At 39.8% G+C, this 12,062-nt stretch overlaps 1 protein-coding gene across 1 annotated transcript in view; it reads left to right on the top strand.

Moving 5' to 3' along the window:
• RP2 (RP2 activator of ARL3 GTPase) overlaps window positions 1–12,062 on the top strand; it is a 51,199-nt gene that overhangs the window by 17,449 nt on the left and 21,688 nt on the right. Inside the window, exon 2 of the mRNA XM_020871650.2 lies at window positions 8,768–9,433. Coding sequence (XP_020727309.1) covers window positions 8,768–9,433 — 666 coding nt within the window. The remainder of the gene's footprint in view (window positions 1–8,767; window positions 9,434–12,062) is intronic.

Here is a 12,062-nt window from a genome sequence, read left to right as displayed (position 1 = left end):
CTGTTGTTTAACTTAACCAGTCTGTATTATTTTCTTATGGCAGCCAGCCTTAGTCTACTCGGGCCATTATAACAAGATACGATAGACTGGGTGGCTTAAACAACAGAGATTTATTTTGCACAGTTTTGGAGGCTGGGAGGTACAAGATCAAGGTGCTAGCAGATCCAATGTCTGGTGTCAGAGATAAATACTGCTGGACATTAGTTAAAGCAGTGAAAACAGATCTTGTTCAGTAACTCCTGACAGGGGAAACAGCTGAGTTCCATTTCAATTTGTGCAGAGGTGATTTAAGCCATTTAAGAGAGAATGACGGAGAAGGCAATGGCACCCCACTCCAGTACTCTTGCCTGGAAAATCCCATGGACGGAGGAGCCTGGTGGGCTGCAGTCCACGGGGTCACAAAGAGTCGGACACGACTGAATGACTTCACTTTCACTTTTCACTTTCATGCATTGGAGAAGGAAATGGCAACCCACTCCAGTGTTCTTGCCTGGAGAATCCCAGGGATGGCGGAGCCTGGTGGGCTGCCGTCTATGGGGTCACACAGAGTCGGACACAACTGAAGTGACTTAGCAAGAGAGAATGAGGGATGGGGGAAGAGCAGGGCCTCAGTAGAGTCAGAGAAGTGAAAACTTACGAAGTTGGTCCTTGTAAATGAGAATAGGCCAGCCATGTTTGTTAGCTGGCAGTTTAGAAGTTAAGAGCTTATCTTCCCACAGAGACTGGTAAACACAGGCCCTATCCTTCCTAATAATTACATTTCATAGCAGTGGCTCTCAGGTCCTTGAGAAAGACACTTCTAGTAAGGAATACAGTCACAGTTGTAAGCCCTTTTCAGTAAATGTTCTAAGAAAGGGAGGTCAGGGGCCTATCATCAGATATTGGCTAGAACAAATAGTAAATGTTCATGCAGGGTTGAGCTTTCTCAGGCAGGCATTTTAATAACCTTGTGCTACTAGAAGCCTTGTTAGAGTGTGGTCAAGTTTCTTAGTGCAAGGATTTGAATGGGCTTGCAGTGTGCCAAGAGATCTGTATTTCTCACTGGTGAAGCCCTCTTCCTGCTTGTAGTCAGCTGCCATCTTCTTTTCTTCAGTGCCTGCCTGCATCTCTTCTTATAAGGGCATTAATCCCATCCTGAGGACTCCTTCTTCATGACCTCCTCTAAACCTAACTGGGCTTCCCTCATAGCTCAGTCGGTAAAGAATCCGCCTGCAATGCAGGAGACCTGGGTTCGATTCCTGGGCCAGGAAGATCCCCTGGAGAAGGAAATGGCAATCCAATCCAGTATTCTTGCCTGGAAAATCCCATGGACAGAGGACCCTGGCAGGCTACAGTCCATGGGGTTGCAAGAATCGGGCACTACTTAGTGACTAAACCACCAAACAAACCTAATTACCTCCAAAGTCGCCACCTCCATGTACCATCACATTGAGGGATTAGAGCTTCAAGGCATGAATTTTGAGACAACACATTCAGTCCATAATACAGCCCAAGCCTAAAATAGCAGCTCAGTATTTTCAAAGTTAAGAATAGATTTTCTTTCTGCATTTGCAGCAAGTCTTAACTACACTAGTGATATAGTACTAGTTATAATTAATACAGTTGAAACTTCTGCGTGTTAAATACTGTATGTTTATAATATATCATGAATCATTTCCCATGCCAAAAAAATAGCTGAATTCCTTTAAGAAGTATTAACTGTTTTATTTTTTATCTTTATCCAAACAGTGGTTTGTTTCCTACTTAATTCTGAGATAAATATGCTTGCAGACTTTTGAACTTGCTATCTATGTTTTACACAAAGATAATTTGTCCAAAATCTTGAAGCCCAAATCAGTTCCCCAGGAAAATACACACAAACTTTTACATAAAAATTTTAAGGAGTTTCTGGTACAGTGAGAGTAACCATACTGGAGCTTGAAGATTTCCCCTTGCTCATAGAGTTTGAGGCCTTGGTAGAGACAGGCCAACTCCTGGGCTCTTATTTTTAAAAAACAAAAAAGCCTATTGGTGGCACTCTAGATCTTCTCATTCCTACTGTGGGAGGTGGACTGGTGCCAAGAGACAAGCTGAAGACTAGAGAGTGTTTTTTATCCTGCTTAAGGCCTAAAGCAGAACCAACTTCAACCACTCTTGCATGTTCCTGACTAGGTCAATATGCTATTATCCTGCTCCATGACCGCATTCATTCCCATCCCTTTCCACTGTTTGTGTTTTTGTTCTTTTTTCTTCATCATTCTTGCCAGAAAGTTGCCTAATTTTTAGATTCCCCTCCCCCCACCAAAAAACAAACACACACCTATTTGGGGCTTTGCTGATGTTTTCTACTGTATATTTGATTTCTAAATCAGTAGTCTCATATTATTTTTATCTCATTTCCTTCTACTACAGAAAGTCAGTTTATTCTACTTTTTATTGTCTAATTTCTTAAGATGGACATTTAATGCATTAATTTGAGAGTTTTTATTGTGGCTATATAAGCACCATTTTTGGTGCATTCCATAGATGTTTTTTTAACATTTAATCCTAAATATTTTAGGTTTTTTTTAATTTAAAATAGAGGCTTTCTTTATGATCTAGTACTAGTACATGATATTTTTTAAAAATCTCCCATGTGTGCTTGAGAGGAAAACATGAGTATACTAGTTGGATGCAGAACTCAAACTTATTCATTGTGTATTCTGGATCTCCTAGAATTGTGGGATTTGGGGGGAGATATTTTTTGGGGGGGTGGTCTGCTAGACCAATCAATATTTGAGAAGCAGCATTAGAAAACACTCCTTAGATTTTAATATGCTAGTTCTGAGGATTTGGAGAGATCCTAAACCACTATCAAAGTTAATCACCACCCATTTTTCTTAGCTCTTCACCAGCACAGGGTTTTTGCTCTGTCCCAAATTTGCTTCCAAGGAAATCTAGACCAGCGGTCTGAGTCCCAGCAGGTGTAGGGGAAGCATTGTTGTCTCAAGATTTGGGAGGGGGAGAAGCAAGAGCAGAAATCTGAGTTTTCTTTTCCGTTTTATCTTTCACACCCACCACAGGGGTTTTTCATCATTTCCCCTTTTTTTCCATTTATTTTTATTAGTTGGAGGCTAATTACTTTACAATATTGTAGTGGTTTTTGCCATACATTGACATGAATCAGCCATGGATTTACATGTGTTCCCCATCCCAATCCCCCCTCCCACCTCCCTCTCCACCCGATCACTCTGGGTCTTCCCAGTGCACCAGCCCTAAGCACTTGTCTCATGCATCCAACCTGGGCTGGTGATCTGTTTCACCTTTTCTTAGTGTTTTTCTTACTTGGTCCATTTGAGATTGATCTTGGGCAGTTGGGAGCCAGCAACTATGCTAGTTCAGTATCTTGGTAGAGACCAAACTGCAGCACTGTACCTTTATATATATGCCTCACCTGTAAAATCCTAGGATGGAATTGTTTGAACACCCCTTCCCACTTTAAACCTGTTTTGCCTCTTGTATTTTCTTCTTTTTTTTTTTTCTTTTTGGTGTGTGACACTGTGCTGTGCTATGCTAAGTCACTTCAGTCATGTCCAACTCTTTGTGATTCTGTGGGCTGTAGCCCACCAGCATCCTTTGTCCATGGGATTCTCTAGACAAGAATACTGGAGTGGTTTGCCATTCCCTTCTCCAGGGATCTTCCCCACCCAGGGATCAAACCCATGTCTCTTATGTCTCCTGCATTGCAGGCATATTCTTTATGACTAGCGCTACCTGCACCACCAACATCCAATCTCTTAAATCAGAGCAGTGTTTTTTCAAACCTGTGGGTGGGATAATAGAAAATATTAGGAATTTAACACAAAATAAGCGTAAGTGTTATTTTGTGAAACTTTCATTTCATTGGTATGTGTATACAAATATTCATATATATGTCTACTGGGCTGTGCTAGATAATGTTCTAATGTGGATTGTAGTCACAAAAATTGAAAAATACCAGACTAGAGAGCTAGGAATCATATTTGACTCATCCTTCTGCCTTATCTCCTACAGCCACTGAACTAAATCTGCTGATTCTACTTCCTCAATTTCTCAAATGCATCCTATCTTCCTCTTCCCTGCTAACCACTGATCTAGTTCCAGTCCTTTCTGGATGACTGCAACCATCTCTCCAATCCTTTATGATTATACAGTGGAAGTGAGAAATAGATTTAAGGGACTAGATCTGATAGACAGAGTGCCTGATGAACTATGGACTGAGGTTTGTGACACTGTACAGGAGACAGGGATCAATATCATCCCTAAGAAAAAGAAATGCACAAAAGCAAAATGGCTGTCTGAGGAGGCCTTACAAATAGCTGTGAAAAGAAGAGAAGCAAAAAGCAAAGGAGAAAAGGAAATGTATACCCATTTGAATGCAGAGTTCCAAAGAATAGCAAGGAGAGATAAGAAAGACTTCCTCAGCGATCAATGCAAAGAAATAGGGGAAAACAATAGAATGGGAAAGACTAGAGATCTCTTCAAGAAAATTAGAGATACCAAGGGCACATTTCATGCAAAGATGGGCTCAATAAATGACAGACATGGTATGGACCTAACAGAAGCAGAAGATATTAAGAAGAGGTGGCAAGAATACATAGAAGAACTGTACAAAAAAGGATCACTCACCTAGAGCCAGACATCCTGGAATGTGAAGTCAAGTGAGCCTTAGGAAGTATCACTACGAACAAAGCTAGTGGAGGTGATGGAATTCCAGTGGAGCTATTTCAGATCCTAAAAGATGATGCTGTGAAAGTACTGCATTCAATATGTCAGCAAATTTGGAAAACTCAGCAATGGCCACAGGACTGGAAATGGTCAGTTTTCATTCCAATCCCAAAGAAAGGCAATGCCAAAGAATGCTCAAACTACTACACAAATGCACACATCTCACACGCTAGCAAAGTAATGCTCAAAATTCTCCAAGCCAGGCTTCAGCAATATGTGAACCGTGAACTTCCAGATGTCAAAGCTGGATTTAGAAGAGGCAGAGGAACCAGAGATCAAATTGCCAAAATCCGCTGGATCATTGAAAAAGCAAGAGAGTTCCAGAAAAACATCTATTTCTGCTTTATTGACTATGCCAAAGCCTTTGACTGTGTGGATGACAAAAAACTCTGGAAAATTCTGAAAGAGATGGGAATAACAGACCACCTGACCTGCCTCTTGAGAAATCTGTATGCAGGTCAGGAAGCAACAGTTAGAACTGGACGTGGACCAACAAACTGGTTCCAAATTGGAAAAGGAGTACATCAAGGCTGTATATTGTCACCCTGCTTATTTAACTTATATGCAGAGTACATCATGAGAAACACTGGGCTGGATGAAACACAAGCTGGGCTCAAGATTAACAGGAGAAATATCAATAACCTCAGATATGCAGATGACACCACCCTTACAGCAAAAAATGAAGAAGAACTAAAGCACCTCTTGATGAAAGTGAAAGAGGAGAGTGAAAAAGTTGGCTTAAAGCTCAACATTCAGAAAACTAAGATCATGGCACTCGTTCCCATCACTTCATGGCAAATAGATGGTAAAACAGTGGAAACAGTGGCTGACTTTATTTTGGGGGGCTCCAAAATAACTGCAGATGATGATAGTAGCCATGAAATTAAAAGACGCTTACTTCTTGGAAGGAAAGTTATGACCAACCTAGACAGCATATTAAAACTCAGAGACATTACTTTGTGAACAAAGGTCCGTCTAGTCAAGGCTATGGTTTTTCCAGTAGTCATGTATGACTGTGAGGGTTGGACTATAAAGAAAACTGAGCGCCAAAGAATTGATGCTTTTGAACTGTGGTGTTGGAGAAGACTCTTGAGAGTCCCTTGGACTGCAAGGAGATCCAACAAGTCCATCCTAAAGGAGATCAGTCCTGGGTGTTCATTGGAAGGACTGATGTTGAAGCTGAAACTCCAATACTTTGGACACCTGATGCGAAGAGCTGACTCATTTGAAAAGTCCCTGATGCTGGGAAAGATTGAAGGCAGGAGGAGAATTGGATGACAGAGGATGAGATGGTTGGATGGCATCACTGGCTCAATGGACATGAGTTTGGGTAAACTCCGGGAGTTGGTGATGGACAGGGAGGCCTGGCATGCTGCGGTTCATGGGGTCGCAGAGTTGGACATGACTGAGCAACTGAACTGAACTGAACTTTAATCCCCATGCCACTTGTCTTTATTCTTACCAGAATAATCATCCTAAAATGTAAATTTTTGCTTATTTAACTCCTTCTGTGGTATCCTATTGCCCATAGAACACTTCCAAGTTTCATAATATGGCCCCTGCCTGTCTCTCTAACTTTATTTGCTGCCATTGCAGTATCACTGGTAACACCACATTCCATTTTCCCCACACTCCCTGAAGAGTTTTGTTTCATTTCTTTAGTTTTTGCCTGATAAGGGAAGGGAGAGCCTTTACTCCCATCTTTTACCTCATGAACTTCAGCTTATTCATTCTCACTTTGAACAAGAAGTCTTACACCCCTACCTTCCCTGCCCCTGGTGTTGCTTCTCTGTATTTCCAGAATATTCTGGTCATCTCTCATTACCCAGCCACGTTATTTTATTGCTTTTTTCCCCCAATTCAGATGTCCAGTTTATTTATTTATTTTTAACTTTTTATTTTGTATTGGAGTATAACCAATTAAAGATGCTGTGATAGTTTCAGGTGAACAGTTAAGGGACTCAGCCATACATATATATGTATCCTTTCTCCCCCAGACTCCCCTAACATTAGCCAGGTTGTTTTAAAATTATTTGTTTAGTTAGTGTTCAATTCTTTTATGGAAAAAACTGACCATATTCATTTTTGTGCCTAAAACAATGTCTGGCTCTTATTGGGTGTTCAGATGACTGAACAGGTGAGTGACTGAAGATCTAGAAAGTTAAAATGACTTTTTCATTCATGTTGCTTGTAGGTGACCAAATTGAGACTAGAATGGAGGTGCCTCTTTTGTTGCCTCATGCTACAGACCAATATTTCTTCTAGTACATTGTGTAAAACCGGATGAGTACAACATTTATTGTGTAATACTGAATAAGTCACTTTAAGCTAGTTTGCATATGATTAAGATGATTAAATTATTCCTTTGTAAATAATGAAGTTTTTGATGTACTATACCTATGGGAGCCTGTTTCTGGTACCTGAATAGTTTTGATTGAAATTTAATATTCACAACGAGGTAAGACAGTGCAAGTAGATTTCAAAGTAATTTGGAGAAATCAAAATGGTCTTTTAATGACTATATTTTGAGAAGTCAGCTAAAATTTAAAAGATAATGTGACAGATTTCAGGTATACTGTTTAAAAGATTCTGTGGGTTTTAGTTTAAAATACCTAAAGCTAGAAATGGTGAAATTTGGAAAAAAATTACATTGTAGGAATAGCTTAATAATGTTTGAATCAAATTTGTAGATACAAATTCTAACATACAATGACTCTTATGCCTTCACGTTCTTCCATTTTCTGTAGCACATTGCAGAAATCAGTTGGGATTTAGAAAGTAAGACCCCAGACATGACTTTATAGAAGAAAAGAGAAGCATATTCCAATCTGGGTATATTTCCAAATTCAGAAATTTTAAAGAAACAGTTTTTTTTTTTTTAAGTGAAGCATCAGAAAAAGAAATGGGTCAAAGCTGAAATATTCCTTAATATCATCCAATATGTTTTGTGTATGTATGAGAGTTTCCCCAGTTGTTTCTAAAAGTTACTTTTACAGTTGATATATTGAAACAGGATCCAGCAGTGTCCACACATTGTTCGGTTGGTATGTCCTTGAGCCTTTCTTTATCTATAACAGTTTCCTCTCCCTTTTCCCTCCCATGCCTTTTATTTATTTATTTAAAAAATTGTCATGTTTATTTTCTCACTATGTTGCAAAGTCAGAGTTGGAATGTATTATTTTATCATTAAAAATTGTTCCTTCCCTTCTAGGCACTATCTAGGGCTCTGAAAATCTTTCAAGTGAATGTCAAATGAAGTAGGTCTTCTGGGAATCCTAGCTGAGTTCCCAAGGGCTAGGAAGGCCATTTTCTTCATAAGTCCTACCCAGTTTAGGGCATCATAAAAGGCCCTGCGGCTCTTAGTCTCCCCACTGTATCCACTAGGTTAGCCAGAACCTACCAGTTTGAGAGACGGGTAGATGTGCCTGGCTGCCCCACCAAGAGATTGGACTGATGGGCCTCCTCCTATGGTTTCAATGACTAGAATCCAAAGGTAGCTTTCTACTTTGGGGACTGGGTACTCAGCATATGTAAGTTCACTGGAACCCTGTGTAGGAAACTGCCAGGTCTGGTTATAAGAAAAGTTTGTGCCGTCACCCCCACCCACATGTTTCCCAGGAAGCAGGTGTCCTGGAGACAGAGTATGTAAGGGCTCTACAATCTTCTGTGTGGTTATTTGTGATATTTTTTCTTTCCGTGTATTTATGAGGCTCCTAGGAAGGAGCCAGGAGCGGGGAGACCCCAGCTGGGGAGAGTGAAGACGACTGATTCCAGTTTTCCGTGTGTCCTTAGCTCTGTACTTGCTTGTATCGCTGCTGGCAAGGTGAGCAGGCCTCCCCGTGTTTACGATCCTAGGCTTTCCACTTGTGTATTCCCAGGCTGGCAAACTTTGGAGCCTCCGGGCTCTGAACACTAGACAGTGGTCATTAAAACCCGGCTTGAGTCTCTGTTCTGGCATTAAAAAAATTGTTCCTGACACCTAATAGACAATGTTTGCTGAATAATGTTAATAATACTGAAGGTCTGTGTTTTATTCCTACAGGTTGATCTGAAAGACTACATGTTCAGTGGACTGAAGGATGTAACAGTAGGTCGCTTACCTGGGAAAGTGGCAGGACAACAATTTCTCATTCAAGACTGTGAGAACTGTAACATCTATATTTTTGATCACTCTGCTACCGTTACTATTGATGACTGTACTAACTGTGTCATTTTTCTGGGACCCGTGAAAGGCAGCGTGTTTTTCCGGAATTGCAGAGATTGTAAGTGCGCATTAGCCTGCCAACAGTTTCGTGTGCGGGACTGTAGAAAGCTGGAAGTCTTCTTGTGCTGCGCCACTCAGCCCATTATTGAGTCTTCCACGAATATCAAGTTTAGCTGTTTTCAATGGTACTACCCTGAATTAGCTTTCCAGTTCAAAGATGCAGGGCTCAGTATCTTCAATAATACCTGGAGTAGCATTCACGACTTTACACCTGTGTCAGGAGAACGCAACTGGAGCCTTCTTCCGGAAGATGCTGTCGTTCAGGACCATGTTCCTCTACCTACTAGCGAAGAGCTCAAAGCTGTCCGCGTTTCCACAGAAGCCAGTAGAAGCATCGTTCCAGTGTCCCGGGGTCAGAGACAGAAGAGCAGTGATGAGTCATGCTTAGTGGTATTATTTGCTGGTGATTATACTATAGCAAATGCCAGAAAATTAATTGATGAGGTAAGGAAAAGAGAGAGAACCAAAACAGATATACACCTATATAGGAACAAACCACTTCCTGGAGAACATCCATTCTTTTCAAATTGGCTATTAGAAATACAGGCAATCCTTAAATTATAGTCCTCTGCCCACTATGGATTTATCTGAAGCTAGGCCTCAAATACTTTCCCAAAGAAACTTTAACAACATAATTCAATTCATGAAGCATCCGTTAAGCACTCATTATGTGGAAGTTACTGTTACCGTATTTCATTGATTATAGGATATACCTTTGTTTTCCAGTTTTGCTTCTCTGAAATGTGTCTTACAACTGTTGGAAGTTTAGAGCTGATGAAATGTAATATATGCTGGGAGGAGAGATACACAGACAAAATTATCTGCCCTCAAAGAATTTCCATTCTTTATCACAAAAGTAGTACTACAAAGTGAAGCATGACCTTTTATAATTACTTACTGGGGAAATTTATCTAGAGTTTTTAATTATTTAGCGTGTGGGAAAGACATTTAGGAATTCAACTGTTGGAGCTTGTTTTGACTGTGAGAGCAACCTCCACATTACTTTCCTTACTTCACTTTGCCCTATTGCCATGAAGAGGAAGTTCGTGTGATAGAATGAGGTGGCAGCTGGGACACCAGAGGTTGTAGGCTCATGATCAGGGGCTTTTAGTGCATTCAGGAGTAGAGAAGGGTTCTTTGGGTAGCAAAATTCACTTGAGAAATAGTGGGGATCTGGAGGTTAGGGGTTCCAGAAGTAGTAGTTCCTGGTTGGTGGGTGCTCCAATGGGGAGGCAGCAGTAGGATGTACTGATTATCCATTAATCAAGCTTTCTTCAGGAAGTCTCTTTGAATTTGAAAATCAAACTTCCAGAAATGGAGAGGTGAACAGAAAACTCCTTTTGAATGGATTTTTTTTTATGTTGTAACACTTCTGTCAAAAAGAATGGTTTTAGAAAAAAAAACAACTACAAGTGACTGCTTCTCTGTAGCTTATACATTCCACAATGTAGAAAGCCCATGTCTGAAATCTACAAAGTATATCTGAGGTCCACTTTTCCAAACAACTGAAGCCAAGTATAATCTTAAGAATTTGATATTTTCTTTTTTGATTATGCCAATCTGATAAACATGTCCTGTGGATCTGGTGGGATGTAGAAAAAGTGCTCTGGCTTTTGAGCTGTCTAATCACATGTTAATCCAACATCTGAGGTAAACATTTTCATTATACTGTATGGTGATTTTTTTTTAAATCTACATACAGTTTTCAAAAGAAGTAATTATTCCGGTTAAACTCCTCTTTGGTTGATAGTTCAAAGAGGACATAAAGAATGTATAATATGTTTAAAGAAAAAAGCCATCGAAGCAAACACTGTCATTCTTCATGAGTCATCAGACATTCTTAACCTTTTAACTTGGTATCTGATATGTGAAATGACAGGTTGTGTACACTTGAAAGTAACCTGATCAGGAAGATTTGTGTTCTTTATATAGCCTTCTGGATTACAGAATAACTGAAATAAAAATGCAACAATAACAAGAATAAAAATGATGACAGTAATAATGATAGCTAACATTTATATAGTGTTTATTGTATAGTATTTAAGTGAATTAACTCACTTAATTCAGAATAACCTATGAAATAGGTTCCATTGTTCCTCTTTATACTGATAAGAAATTGAGTCACAGAGAAAGTAAGTAACCAGCAAGAGGTCACTCCCTGGTGAGTAGCAGAGCCATGATTTAAATCCAGGGAGTTTGGCATTGTAGACCATAGTCTTAACCCTTAAGCATGATACTCTTATGCTGCCTCAGAGGTAAAGGAAAGTTGATAAATGCCTGGTGGAGTAAAAGTGTGACCAAGAGTGTGTGAAGGTAAAGCAGATACTACCCTCCAGCCTAGAAGGAAAAACCATGGAACTTTTTGGCTAGAGTATCCTAACCTAATTCTGAAATCACAGAATAAAGAGAACAAAAAGAAGAAAATGCCAAGTACATGTGAACAGGGTATTACAACATGCTGAAAGACCAGTGACTTACATATTAAGAGAGAGATTACATAGCTTTTTTTAAAAAATGAAGCTAGAGTTCCCTGGACAATATGTGTAGAAGCTAGTTAGTGCTGATATGGAAAAAATAAAACTTGGGTCTTTCCATATCATAACACAAATGTCTTAAAACAGCTTAGACTAAAACTGTGATTGCTAGCTCTGGTTTTGTTAAACCCTAGGAGTAGCACAGAATTTTTTTCATACTGTTTTCATAAATTAAAGCTATTGTAATAGTTTTTTGAGATAGAAATTATAAAACTTGAGAGAGTAGAAAGTCTAGAAAAACTGGGTAAACCAGAAAACACATTCCATAGGAGTCAAGAGAAGTTCTCATTGTTCAGTCGCTTGGTCATGTCCACCTCTTTGGGACCTGATGGACTACAGCACACCAGGCTTCCCTGTCCTTCACCATCTCCCAGAGTTTGCTCAAATTCATGTCCATTGAGTCAGTGATGCCATCCAACCATCTCGTCCTCTGTCATCCAAGATGGTTGGATGGCATCACTGGAGCCTCAGTTTTCTCATCTAAAAATCAAATTTCCTGCTGGCTCTTAACTGCATCACAGATATGCATAGGATAAAGT

This window comes from Odocoileus virginianus, chromosome X (assembly GCF_023699985.2).
Source record: "Odocoileus virginianus isolate 20LAN1187 ecotype Illinois chromosome X, Ovbor_1.2, whole genome shotgun sequence".
NCBI lineage: Eukaryota > Metazoa > Chordata > Mammalia > Artiodactyla > Cervidae > Odocoileus > Odocoileus virginianus.
Note: the sequence above shows the minus strand (reverse complement) of the source record. Positions and strands in the feature narration are given on the sequence as shown.